This window comes from Terrapene carolina, unplaced genomic scaffold (genome assembly GCF_002925995.2).
Source record: "Terrapene carolina triunguis isolate 2854851 unplaced genomic scaffold, T_m_triunguis-2.0 Scaffold31, whole genome shotgun sequence".
Taxonomy (NCBI): Eukaryota; Metazoa; Chordata; order Testudines; family Emydidae; genus Terrapene; species Terrapene triunguis.
Genome location: NW_020664382.1, coordinates 3,096,816 through 3,111,468, shown reverse-complemented (window position 1 = coordinate 3,111,468; position 14,653 = coordinate 3,096,816). Strand labels below are relative to the sequence as shown.

At 39.4% G+C, this 14,653-nt stretch overlaps 1 protein-coding gene across 2 annotated transcripts in view; it reads right to left on the bottom strand.

The window, feature by feature from the left end:
• Positions 1-14,653, bottom strand: part of LOC113406481 (Down syndrome cell adhesion molecule homolog) — a 510,741-nt gene that overhangs the window by 57,337 nt on the left and 438,751 nt on the right. For both annotated transcript variants that reach the window (XM_029911623.1, XM_029911625.1), the window contains exons 20-24: positions 9,449-9,566; positions 8,482-8,645; positions 3,507-3,605; positions 3,001-3,189; positions 1,380-1,670 (exon numbers count right to left, since the gene is read on the bottom strand). In XM_029911623.1, the coding sequence (XP_029767483.1) occupies positions 1,380-1,670; positions 3,001-3,189; positions 3,507-3,605; positions 8,482-8,645; positions 9,449-9,566 (861 nt within the window). The remainder of the gene's footprint in view (positions 1-1,379; positions 1,671-3,000; positions 3,190-3,506; positions 3,606-8,481; positions 8,646-9,448; positions 9,567-14,653) is intronic.

Here is a 14,653-nt window from a genome sequence, read left to right as displayed (position 1 = left end):
CAGAATTTTCCTCAGGAATATTTAAATTTTGCCAGAATATTTTGAGTTTCCATTGGAAAATTGTCTCCAGCTCTATGGCTCCCCCTATCTTGGCAGCCCACCAGAGAGCAGTTAGGGAGCCAGAGAACATGAGGAGTATATTTCATTTTGGCAACACTGAAAAACATCCCTGTGGCTGGAATGTTTTGGTGTTTCTACAACAAATTATTTCAGAATTTCATGGTTTTTGTCTCAATTTGGGATGAAAAAAATCCTTTCATGTAAATAAAATTCTGCTTCCCATCCTGCTCTACAAACTCTTCTGATTCCCAGTCATGTGCTCATTTTTCTAGATCAAACTCTCTTTCTCTAAGGCTGACTGTAGATCTTCACTACCAAAGCATTGTTATCAAACAGGATAATCAGTGTCATAAATGTCTGCTGCTCTTTGTGAGATTTTCCAGTTGACCAGAAGCAGTGCCCCATTGAAATATAAATACTTTTACAGTTTTATTGTCTTCTTATTGCAGATTCCATATCGCAGCACGCAAAGTTAAATGGCACTTAGATAACGTTATGTGAATTAAATTATTTACCATCTACTGACCAAAAAGCATGTGAGCTGCCTTTTGAAAACAGTTTTTCATATGAATTTAGTGGCTAACTGCTCTAGTTCTTTTGTTATACATTCTGGTCTGCTCCTTTCACAACATCCCAACTTAATGTGCAGCTTAAAACAGCAGATCCAGTCATGCAGTAATTATTGTGCTTGGCTTTTTTAAATGTCAGGAAAAGGCAGAAAAACTGTGTGAAAGGATTGAGAAGGAGGAGACAGAAGGGTTTAAGTAAAACACTAAGAAGTCAGCTGATGGTACTTGAGTTATAGCCAGCACTGATTGTATAACACAGTAAGGAAACCTCCTGCACCAAAATAACTTACTACACTCAAAAAGGACTAGTTTTAACTATTAGTCCAGCACTCTGAGTTGTTCAGTGTTAGGTTACTTAGTGAGTTTGGAGTTCTGTCACAAAGAAACTCCAGGGAATGACACTGCAGCCAATCACACTCTTTCTGGTGATGGTTGCAGGCACCAGTCAAAAAAAAAATCAAAATGACTCTTGGATGGAAGAGAAACATTAGATATTATACAAAAACTGCATCTAAACCAGTGGGTCTCAACTTATTTATCATTATAGGCCATATATGTGGCCCACAATATGTTACCTGGGCTGCAGAGGCTGGGTGACAGGGCAGTGGCAGCCCCCACCCCGACCCTGGACCCCTGGAGTTGTGGGGCCAGGCGGCTGCCCCACCCTGGACCTCCGGAGCTTGCGGGGCCGGGTGGCAGCGGGTTGAGAACCACTGAGCTAAACCAAATACATAAAATGGATGCACTTACTGCCATCATAGTTGAGTGTGGCAAATTTGGCCTGTTTCTCTGCACAGCCTGCACTGTTGCACACTCTCATTTGCAGTTCATACCAAGTTGCTTCCTGGAGGTCATATAGTATGTAGGACTTAGAAAGTGACGTCCGCTGAGCCGTTGTCCATACTGTGGTCCGAAATGGCCGGTACTCCAGAGTAAAGGAGGTGATTGGACAACCACCATCATTCCAGCCAATAAGATTCAAGCGCACTCGAGTGGTGTTAATACTGGCAAAGAGTTCTTGTTCTTTGGAAAACTGTGGCTCTAAGAGAAAGTATATTGTAAGTGAAATACTTAAAATAAATAAAAATAAATAAGGAATAATTGACAGGACGGTCCTGCCTTTTTCATAAATCATTCTCAAAGTGTCCACTAGTCAGCAAATTTTTCTCCTCGTTTTAAAATGGTTTTTTTTTCAGAGACCCAGATTTTTAAACCCAGAAATAGTGTGCGTGCACTTCTGTGTGGACTGGACTTGCACAAGTCAGTTTGCACTTTTGCACAAGTCAGTTTGAAAATCTACAACCAACATTTCAGAATGTTATTCACTGCTGCCCAAACAAAAACCAAATATATAGAAAACTAAGTGAAAGTGTAATAGAAAGGCAGGTAAACTTGGAAAAAAATTGTACATTAGTGAATTGCCCTTTAGGGCTATATTCTTCCTTTGAAGTAGAACTGATCAAAATTTTTCAGCCGTAAATTTTGGGGTATAAGGGGCTTTGTCAAAATCAAAATATTTTGTGGGAAAATGTTAATTTTGACATAATCTTCTGTTTTTGTGATGGGAAAACTCAAAGCAAAAGCATCAAAATGTTGACATTTTGAAATGAAACACTGTTTTGTTCAAAAATGTCCAATTTTTTTGTTTTGAAGTTTCTGAATCTAAACTTTTCATTCCTGAAAAGCAGCTGATATTTTGACTTTTCATCCCATTTCAAGATCAAAACAAATGTCAAAAATACTGGAATTTCCCATGCTACAGAAATTCTGTTTTCTGACTAGCTCTACTTTGAAGCATATGGGCAAGTCTCATTAATGGTAGAGGGAACAGACAGTATATCTTTAAATTAACAAAAAAGGACAAAAATCTTCAGATTCAGAGGTAAAATTTACCAAATCATTTTGGGATGTTATTACCTTAAATCAAAAAAGAGAAGCAGCTAAGGTGCACATAAGGGCTTGTACTGCTAACCTATTCTGTCATGATAAAGACATAGCTGAAAATGTTTTCAGAGACAAGGTAGCTGAGGTAATTTACCCCTTCTGCTTAACAATCTATCCCAACTTGTATTTAGTTCAGAAACTCTGCTTCCTTTTCCAGACCTTGAAAGCTTGTACCTTCCACCAACAGAAGTTGGTCCAATAAAAGATATTACTTCATCCATCTTGTCTCTCTCATGCCCAGGGACCAACATGGTTACAACAACAATGCAAACAATGTTTTCGAAAGCAATAACAAAATACTCAAAGCAACTAAAATTGGAACATCTGTGCTTCTCTTTCTAAACAGAACAACAGAATTACTTCTATAGCAGGATGGGAGAGTTCACACTCATTAACTGTGTGAGTAAACAGGACAGCAATTCAGTACCTTTTCCAAGTGTTTTGGCCTCTATGATCTCACTGATGCGTCCTGGTCCCACTCCATTTTGAGCAGTTAGTGTGAACTTGTACCAGGTACCACATTTCAAGGTCTCTAAACGGTAGGACCGTTCACTAGGGCTAATGGGAAAACTACCCCACTGCTCACTATTATCTTCAGAGTACTGCAGTATGTAACCTGCAAGAAAAGCAAAGACAATGATAAACCAGGTACCTAACTTCTTTAGAAGATACAAATCACAAATTCTGCTGAATATGACAAGATATTATGAGGATTTTATATATTAGGAAACCTTTTAGCACAGAAAGATATTGAACTCTCTTCTTACTGGATTAGTTCCAATAGATTCTGTGTAATATAAATATACATATGACTTGCGTACGTGACTTCCGTGACCTCCGTGACAGACACAGAGCCCTAATCATTATTATATGCCAGGCCTATAAAGAGATGATAATTTAGTAAGAAGTTGCAGTTAACCTGAATTCTATTACCTCGGATAGAACTACCACCATTGTCTCCAGGTATCCAGGAAAGAGTGATAGAAGAAGATGTGGTTTTGGACACAGTAAGTCTTGGCTGGTCTGGTGGCACTGGATGGGAAGGAGTTAAAAATAGAAAATAGATTTAAATGATTATGCATAGCTTTAAACCATTCTAACAGTCATTTATCAAATAACTGTTTTGTGTGGCAAAAATGCAAATTATTTCTGTCAAAGTGTCTGTATAGTTGACATCCTCAGTTAGGAGCGAGCAGACAAGCTCTCATTTTTTATATTTAAATTTCTATACAATTTTATCTTTCATTTTTCCCCACTTATTCTCTGAACATCTGTATTTCTCAGCACTGCTATCCTGCAGGATCTCTTTCCAAATGACCAGGAATACACTTGGCCTCTCATAATTAACTTTCTATTAATTTTCATGCCTGTTTTAAGCGCAATGGCTGCAAGTTTAGCTGATGGAAATTGAGGCCCGTTTGCAAATAAATGGCACACGCAGGGATGCGTTTGCACCAAATAGTGGTAATTGCATATGCAAAACTGGGTACATACACATTTTTTGTTCAGCTCCATGTGCTGAAAATTTAGCTGTGTGCGTTAAATGGCACAGGAATGGAGTATCTCTGCCATGAGGAAATCCAGCTTCCTCTTTGCAAAAGCAGCTTTTGCAAAGCCACAGCTCCTCCAGACGTTTCTCTTCCACTCACGATGCCCATCCACATGGAGGAGATGCAGCACTACCAACAAGAGGTGGGTAAACCTGGAGAAGTTTTGGTTCTGTTGCTGTGCACAGTCTATCAGACCCAAGAGTTTTCCTGGACATAGAGGATGGATTCCCAGAGCACAGTGCGTCTGGGGCTGATTGTGGGAAAGTGACCATCCCTCCCTCTTTTTCACTGTGACAAAATATCATGATTCCATCACGTGAGCTCATCTTGCAATATTCTGGTTCATTTTGGCAGACTCATACATGGCTTTGATTTCCAACAGACCTATTTATCTAGTCCTATTATGCCAACTGAGAATTCCTGAATGTGGGGACTGAAAATGCAGTGCATCCTGTGGACTCCTCGAAGATGAACATTTGCCAAGCTAATGCTGTTTGTTAAAAAATTAACAAGAAATGGTAGGTGAAATTCCAAAGAGTTGATTCAGTTTGGATCAGAGGCCTAGGGTCTGAATATTTATCTAAACTTTATCTGAATCACTTGGGTTTGCAATTCTGAACTAGAAATTTGATGAGAAAAAGCTCTCGTATGATTTCTGAGACTGCCTGGTTAGAGTCAGGCCAGAAATATGGCAAGGAAAATTTGTGTGGTATTTTGTCACATCACGTAACCCTCTGCTCCTAGTTTGAACCAAGAGGGGCAGAGGTTCAAGATTATCATAAATTAATATTTTTTAAAAAGTTATATACACTTTACAATCACAACACACGTTCAGTTCAAGTCGAGGTTTTGTCTGAGAGTTTGGATTTGTTTTCTCTCTACCCAACCAGGCTTATCCATCCTTACTTTCAGGTACTGATGAGTGGATAAAAATTGGTTTGAGCATTGGCCTGCTAAACCCAGGGTTGTGAGTTCAATCCTTGAGGGGGCCACTTAGGGATCTGGGGCAAAATCAGTACTTGGTCCTGCTAGTGAAGGCAGGGGGCTGGACTCGATGACCTTTCGGGGTCCCTTCCGGTTCTAGGAGATAGGATATCTCCATATATTATTATTATTATTATTATTTGCCCTTTTCTGAGGGAATCCCTGCCCCTATCATTTACACATCTACATGTTCCTCCTAAGAATTCTATGATGTATTCCATACTGTAAGAAACACCTCTGAAATCTCTAGGATTGGAAACTAGAGCTGATCAGGAACTTTTTTTATGAAACGTTTTTTTCATAAAAAAATGCCAATACATCAAAAACAAAACTGTCTGAGAAACAGGTAAGTTTAATGAATCTCCTGGCGTGAAATTTTTTTGGAGAAAAATTTTGAAACTGTCAAAATCTTTTGTTTCAACGTTTTCAAAATGAAAAATTCAGTTTGTCCAGTTTGAAATGACTTTTTGTTTAGAAACCTAAGCCAATTAGAGTGAAAAAGAGGCACGAAGAAAAAAAATGTCAAAATCAAACATTTTGAAATGATCAAAATGAAATGTTTCACTTATCCTGAACTGAATTATTATTATTATTTTTTGGTTTGTGAAAATTTAGTCCTGATTCAGAATAAGGAAATATTTTCACACTCTTCAAAATATTCCCAAGATTGGAAAACTGTTTCCCACTCAGCTCTGTCAGAGACATCCTGCCCAGAAATGCTTGGAAGGAGCAGAATCTTAATATAGGTTCCATCTCTTTTTTCACCATAGATAGAAGAAGTGAGAAAGAAACTGGAGGCTGAAGCATGTGAAATTGAACACTATGGGTGAAATCCAGACTCCACTGAAATCAATGGCAAAACTCCCATTGACTTCAATGAAGCCAGAATTTCATCCTATAGGTCAGATTCACTAGCATACTTCAGCTACTAAGCACAGTTCTAGTGACACAAAGCAGTTGTAAATACAGCTGGATTTATGGACTCTTTGTGTTCCCCAGAGCAAAGCAGCTGGAGTAATCTCCTGCTGAAATTCCCATTCAAGTCACAGGACAGCAATTTGATCAGTGCTGATGTGAAGCAAGACCACCAATTTCACCTCGTTTATAGGGGGGCTGATCTTAGTTACTTAAGTCGCTAAGTACAGTATGAGTGCTGGAGAAAAAATAAACTCTGTACTCCAGGGAAGATTAATTACATCAGATGTACTGTACCATTGCTCCCTTATTCCTTTTGCTTTGGTACATTCCACCGAGAGTTACTGAACATATTACACACTGTAGTAAGTGAAGGCCCTAATAAAGGCCCAGTATGAGGCTTCGGGCCTGAACTAAAGTAATGGTCAAGACTTGGCTAACATAAAGCAAAGTTAAGCTGTGAGCCAGAGGCAGGCCCTGCTCACAGAAGCTGGCAAGGAAAGGGCTGATGCTGCAAAAAGAGACATACCTAAAAGGTACTGGACACCAGATATCAGAACATACACTATACTGGAACATTCCACAGATAACATGGAACAGGCCAACCCATCCCAATGACAGGGGCAAAAGGGTAAAATGATGGATAGAGTTGTTTTGATTGAACCAATCTGTACAAGGTGAGAGGCAGCACCTTGCTACGTGGAGGGGTTGCACCTCAATACGTCAGGAGTGATGTGTAACTCGTTTGTACCTGTGTATAAGAACGTATCCCTGGGGTGGTGTCTTTGTCCAGCCAAGGGGGCAGTGGAAAGACCCGCCACTGAGCCGGGTCCATTGCCAAGAGGCACTTTCTCGTAGTATGCCCGGTAGACTAAGTAATCTACGGGGAACTGCAATTGTGTCCAAGGTTGCAATAAACCTAGTCGACGAGACTTTGCATCTTACTAGACTCTGTGGTTATTGGGGGTTCTCTTCGGGTCTGCTGGGTCAGCTATCTGCGTAGAGCTGGGGCAGCACACAGAGGGAACACACGCATGCAGCCGAGTGATATCAACATAGGAGAAAGCAGAGCACCACACCGGTAGCATCTGACAACACACACTAAAAGATTGAACATAAAATTTTTCATCACAGTTCTCACCTTCTCCACCTAAGATCCCACATATTAGATGCAAATCTCCCTTTATTCCAAGGAATTAATAGTGATTTGCTTTTAATTATTGCAGTTTAATAACTTCGAGAATATACCATTATGAAAGTATGTATCAGAGTACAAGAAACAAGGCTTCAACTTAACATTATTTCTGTCCCATTTCTCTATTTTGATCATGTTTCAGACATTACAAAAAAGCATCCCTGCTTCTTTGTTGGATTTTAGGTGAGTTAATGCACTCACTGATATTTGTTTCAAGGCTTAATAGATAGGGATACATAGAAATACCTACACTGCCATAGAGACCACCTCTCTCTTTGTGTTCTAAATTGCTGGGCTGCTTGAGCTCACAATTTTTAGGATCGTATATCTGGGGACTGGGAACAGAGTGTTTTCCAAAGAGTGTTCCATGTGCTCAATTCAGTAATATATTTCCCAGATCTGATAAGTTTTTGACAATTAAGGCACATTGCAAGGGTTATTTGCTCAAGCTTTGCACTGAGGGGGAAAGTGGAGGAGACTCTTGTGAGTTGAGGGATCTTTGTGTGTGTGTGCATATGAACATTGTGTGCTTTTGTTGACATTAGTGTTATATATATTTTCACATTGTTTGTGCACCTAGCAATACCATATTGGGTGACTGTATACATTTAAAAAATATTATAGGAGGTACCTGGTAATACCTGCTAACTAAGATTACAGTAGAGGAAAATATTAATACCCCCTCTTATAGTCACCATAGCTTTCTGTACATTTCTCCTTTCATGCTGAAGTTTTCCATGCTAGGTCTCAGTCCAGCAAAATTTGATTTGGGAAGTTTAAACAAAATTCCTTCAGCTACTGTTAAATTTTGCAACTTTAAAATGATATATTTATATATACATAACAACAGTAAAAGCATAAGATGCTATTTTCCTTGTGTAGAACTCAAAACCAATTGAAAGTGAACACTTTGGACCCGATTCTGCAAATGCTTATCCACATGCTTAACTTTAAATGCATAAACAGTCCCATTGAAGTCAGTGACTTTATCATATTAATTTTTAGCTTGCAAAATGTATACCATAAAATATACAGGATGATAAACTGCGAAGCAGCCAAGTCACCGTTACTAGGAGAACCTTTCTTATGAGTTCTCATGTCTCGTTTTTGATTATTTAAATTTGCAAAAATATTGTTTATACATAGGCATGCAAACACACGCGCACACACACACTTAAATATACATTACACACACTCTCACACATTAACTAACAGCCATGATAAGACTGTCAAAACAATTATGTAAAAGGTCCAATTGGCTTACCTTGCACCTGCAAATTCAAAATAATTTCATCAGATCCCCAGTTGTTACTGGCCACACAGCTGTAATATCCAGAATCCTCTGCTTTCACAGTACGGATAACAAAGCTGCCATTGCTAAAGATGCTTCTTCGCCCATCAATCATCACTAGACTGGGTGTCCCGTTACTACCTCACAGGAAACAAAATGCATACATTAAAGAAGTTACAATCGGATTAAAACAAACAAAAGAAAGAACAGGACCCCCTTTAGTTAAAGCAGCACTGGAAGCCTGCTGTTGGAGAATGCCAATGGTCAGTATTTGGATAAGTGGGAATCCTGGCTATGATTTGAATAATAAAGGAGAGGGCTCCCTCCTTAATTATCCACCACTTCAAAAAGTACAACCAACTCGGGACATAATGTAACTCAGAGTTGTACAATGCATCATAATCACTGGTATGGGACATGGATTGCTCTCTCATAGCTTCCAAGTATCACCGCTGATCCAATATTTGGATCAAATTATTGCCCATACAGTTACAAGCATGGCTCTCCAACGCATGACCAGTATGTTTAGAAAAGAGCAAAATGTGTGTCGTGTACTATACTCATGAATGTTTTCTTTTTAGAAAATCACTACTATTGGCATTTACCATGGATTTTGATTCACATTAGCAACACAATGATCACTGACACTACAGTTATATTCCCCAAGCCTGATATCTAAATAGCAATTAAAACTATATTTAAAGTATTTAATATTTATCTCCTCCCCTCCCCCCCATTTTCAGTACCTTCTAACCCTTAAAGTCAACAAGTTTTAGTCAGTCGGACATTCTGAATTTCCCTTCTGCAGCTGTAATCAGTCTCTACACAGTGAAGCAAGGGTATATTCCTCCGGACACACTCATGCAGTGTCATGCCCAATCTTGCCCATGATTTTAAGCTAAAGTGCCTTATTCAAGCTACACATATAGTTGCTGGTTACCTATCCTTCATCCATTTGACTGTAGGAGATGGGTCCCCAACGGCCTTGCAAGGAAGGATGATATCCTTCATCCAAGGGGTCGTTACTGTGCCACTGAATGTCAGAATTCTGGCTGGAGCTGAACAATAAGAAGAGGAAGACTGAAACAGAGGAGCACTTTTTCATGCATTCTTTGGAGTAAAAACACAAATGCAAAATTAATTATTTTTTACCAGCATTATCAGCTATTTATTTGAACACAAATAATGTATTTTTAATATCTGGAGGAAAGAAGACTGAGGATGGAAGAGCCTTGAAGTAGAATAAATCCCAAAAGCTTTTAATCCCTGAGCCCTCTTTCCTTTCCTAGTACTTTATGAAAACTTAATCTTTTGTATATATATATTGGCGGGAGCTAAGATGAAATGTTATATCAAAGGGATTCCCCTCTTCGAATTATCTTCTAGTCCACATTTTCTGGTAGTCGTATCTACAACACGTCAGAATCTTAAAGACTCTAGTTACTGAAGAATAGCATATCAGCATCCTATGATATCTCCTAGTTTCATTTTGACTAGCAAACACAAAATCTTATTCACCTCAGTGAAGTGAAAGTGGAAAACTTTCTGAATTTATCAATAATTGTTTTGATAATCTCTTTTATGACTAATCTATGTCTTCAATGGCCCGGATACTTCAAAAGTCAACATTGTTTTATTCCTGCTCTTGCTATAAACGAGACATTTTTTACAAGTGTCAAACCACCTTAGGCTTTGTCTGTATGGTCCTATGCCCCACTGCATAGTCTTCCTAAGGTAATCATGTGATCAGAGCTTGTCCCAATACCTGCTCTACTTCTGTGTGAGTGGCATGGGTAGAAAGGTTCTTCTTTCTCATTTTCTAGCAGTTCATGGAATACAATGGGCTCTTTTGAAGCAGTCTTGCCCATTATCTATGTTTCCATGGAAAGTAATGTTAATGTAAAAAAGGAAACTATTACCCCAGATAAAACATTGTCATCTTGAACTCCCGTGGGTATCATCACTATCCACAGCCTGGTGAGAGTTAGCAGTTTAGGCTTGATACTTACTTTACCACAGTGGGATTGTTGGTGGAATTGCCAGGGTTCATAACCTGATGTGTGATTTTCAGTTAGGTCTATATTTTCTGGCTGAGACTGGCTCAATGGGGAAAAAGAGTGCCAGTGATTAACTACTATCATAAGAACATAAGAACGGCCGTACCGGGTCAGACCAAAGGTCCATCTAGCCCAGTATACTGTCTACCGACAGTGGCCAATGCCAGGTGCCCCAGAGGGAGTGAACCTAACAGGTAATGATCAAGTGATTTCTCTCCTGCCATCCATCTCCATCCTCTGACAAACAGAGCCTAGGGACACCATTCCTTACCCATCCTGGCTAATAGCCATTAATGGACTTAATCTCCATGAATTTATCCAGTTCTCTTTTAAACTCTGTTATAGTCCTAGCCTTCACAACCTCCTCAGGTAAGGAGTTCCACAAGTTGACTGTGCGCTGCGTGAAGAAGAACTTCCTTGTATTTGTTTTAAACCTGCTGCCTATTAATTTCATTTGGTGACCCCTAGTTCTTGTATTATGGGAATAAGTAAATAACTTCTCCTTATCCACTTTCTCCACATCACTCATGATTTTATATACCTCTATCATATCCCCCCTCAGTCTCCTCTTTTCCAAGCTGAAGAGTCCTAGCCTCTTTAATCTCTCCTCATATGGGACCCGTTCCAAACCCCTAATCATTTTAGTTGCCCTTTTCTGAACCTTTTCTAGTGCCAGTATATCTTTTTTGAGATGAGGAGACCACATCTGTACGCAGTATTCGAGATGTGGGTGTACCATCAATTTATATAAGGGCAATAATATATTCTCAGTCTTATTCTCTATCCCCTTTTTAATGATCCCTAACATCCTGTTTGCTTTTTTGACCGCCTCTGCACACTGCGTGGACATCTTCAGAGAACTATCCACGATTACTCCAAGATATTTTTCTTGACTTGTTGTAGCTAAATTAGCCCCCATCATATTGTATGTATAGTTGGGGTTATTTTTTCCAATGTGCATTACTTTACATTTATCCACATTAAATTTCATTTGCCATTTTGTTGCCCAATCACTTAGTTTTGTGAGATCTTTTTGAAGTTCATCACAGTCTGCTTTGGTCTTAACTATCTTGAGCAGTTTAGTATCATCTGCAAACTTTGCCACCTCACTGTTTACCCCTTTCTCCAGATCATTTATAAATAAGTTGAATAGGATTGGTCCGAGGACCGACCCTTGGGGAACACCACTAGTTACCTCTCTCCATTCTGAGAATTTACCATTAATTCCTACCCTTTGTTCCCGGTCTTTTAACCAGTTCTCAATCCATGAAAAGACCTTCCCTTTTATCCCATGACAACTTACTTTACTTAAGAGCCTTTGGTGAGGGACCTTGTCAAAGGCTTTCTGGAAATCTAAGTACACTATGTCCACTGGATCCCCCTTGTCCACATGTTTGTTGACCCCTTCAAAGAACTCTAATAGATTAATAAGACACGATTTCCCCTTACAGAAACCATGTTGACTATTGCTTAACAGTTTATGTTTTTCTATGTGTCTGACAATTTTATTCTTAACTATTGTTTCGACTAATTTGCCCGGTACCGATGTTAGACTTACTGGTTTGTAATTGCCGGGATCACCTCTAGAGCCCTTTTTAAATATTGGCCTTACATTAGCTAACTTCCAGTCATTGGGTACAGAAGCCGATTTAAAGGACAGGTTACAAACCTTAGTTAATAGTTCCGCAACTTCACATTTGAGTTCTTTCAGAACTCTTGGGTGAATGCCATCTGGTCCCGGTGACTTGTTAATGTTAAGTTTATCAATTAATTCCAAAACCTCCTCTAGTGACACTTCAATCTGTGACAGTTCCTCAGATTTGTCACCTACAAAAGCCGGCTCAGGTTTGGGAATCTCCCTAACATCCTCAGCCGTGAAGACTGAAGCAAAGAATCCATTTAGTTTCTCCGCAATGACTTTATCGTCTTTAAGCGCTCCTTTTGTATCTCGATCATCAAGGGGCCCCACTGGTTGTTTAGCAGGCTTCCTGCTTCTGATATACTTAAAAAACATTTTGTTATTACCTTTGGAGTTTTTGGCTAGTCATTCTTCAAACTCCTCTTTGGCTTTTCTTATTACATTCTTGCACTTAATTTGGCAGTGTTTATGCTCCTTTCTATTTGCCTCACTAGGATTTGACTTCCACTTTTTAAAGGAAGTCTTTTTATCTCTCACTGCTTCTTTTACACGGTTGTTAAGCCACGGTGGCTCTTTTTTAGTTCTTTTACTGTGTTTCTTAATTTGGGGTATACATTGAAGTTGGGCCTCTATTATGGTGTCTTTAAAAAGCGCCCATACAGCTTGCAGGGATTTCACTTTAGTCACTGTACTTTTTAACTTCTGTTTAACTAACCCCCTCATTTTTGCATAGTTCCCCCTTTTGAAATTAAATGCCACAGTGTTGGGCTGTTGAGATGTTCTTCCCACCACAGGGATGTTGAATGCTATTGTATTATGGTCACTATTTCCAAGAGGTCCTGTTATAGTTACCTCTTGGACTAGCTCCTGCGCTCCACTCAGGACTAAATCTAGAGTTGCCTCTCCCCTTGTGGGTTCCTGTACCAGCTGCTCCATGAAGCAGTCATTTAAAGTATCGAGAAATTTTATCTCTGCATTTCGTCCTGAAGTGAAATGTTCCCAGTCAATATGGGGATAATTGAAATCCCCCACTATTATTGGGTTCTTAATTTTGATAGCCTCTCTAATTTCCCTTAGCATTTCATCATCACTATCACTGTCCTGGTCAGGTAGTCTATAATAGATCCCTAATGTTATATTCTTATTAGAGCATGAAATTTCTATCCATAGAGATTCTATGGAACATGTGGATTCACTTAAGATTTTTACTTCATTTGATTCTACATTTTCTTTCACATATAATGCCACTCCCCCCATGCACGACCTGTTCTGTCCTTCCGATATATTTTGTACCCTGGAATGATTGTGTCCCATTGATTGCTCTCAGTCCACCAGGTTTCTGTGATGCCTATTATATCAATATCCTCCTTTATCTCTAGGCACTCTAGTTCACCCATCTTATTATTTAGACTTCTAGCATTTGTGTACAAGCACTTTAAAAACTTGTCACTGTTTATTTGTCTGCCCTTTTCTGATGTGTTAGATTCTTTTTTATGTGAATGTTTATCATCTGATTTGGCCCTTACATTATCCTCCTCCATCCTCTGCTCCTGACTATAACCTGGAGATTCTCTATCATTAGACTCTCCCCTAAGAGAAGTCTCCGTCCGATCCACATGCTCCTCTGCAGCAGTCGGCTTTCCCCCATCTCCTAGTTTAAAAACTGCTCTACAACCTTTTTAATGTTTAGTGCCAGCAGTCTGGTTCCACTTTGGTTTAGGTGGAGCCCATCTCTCCTGTATAGGCTCCCCCCATCCCAAAAGTTTCCTCAGTTCCTGATGAATGTAAACCCCTCCTCTCTACACCATCGTCTCATCCACGCATGGTATAGAGAGGAGGGGTTTACATTCATTACTATAGTGATGCATGCTATAAAAATGCCTAAAATAGACAGACAGATAGATTTGGACAATTAGGTCAGTCTATGGATGGTTCATCTCCTCTAATGATATGAGCATTACATTAAAATTATCCATAGTTGTGAACTCTCTGTCAAGAATTCACTTCAGATATAGAGTGGAGGGGAAAATGTGGCTTTATGTGCCCCTGACCCTGGAGCCAGTCCCTGGTGCAACTTAGAACAGCCCTTTGTCTGATCTAAGTTGCTTCAGGTTGCAATAGTACCCAAGGACCATTTTGGCAACTAGAAATCACCAGAAAAGAACAGATATCTGGTCATGGGAAATGTGATCACACACATGCTAAAGTTAGCAAGGTATTCCATCTGAAAACATTCATGTGGATGTGTAAGATGTGTCCTAAATGCATGGCCCACAGACAATTTTAGCAATATAAGACACAATTTTAAAGGTGCCGCCTAAATTTGGTCTTGCACCAGTTTGTGCCTACAAAACTGTTATTTGTGTACTCAAAATGGGCTGTCTGCTTTGAAAATGAGGCCTTTATGTTGTATGGGATGAATCTATGTGGGACAATGAATTTTAAAAAT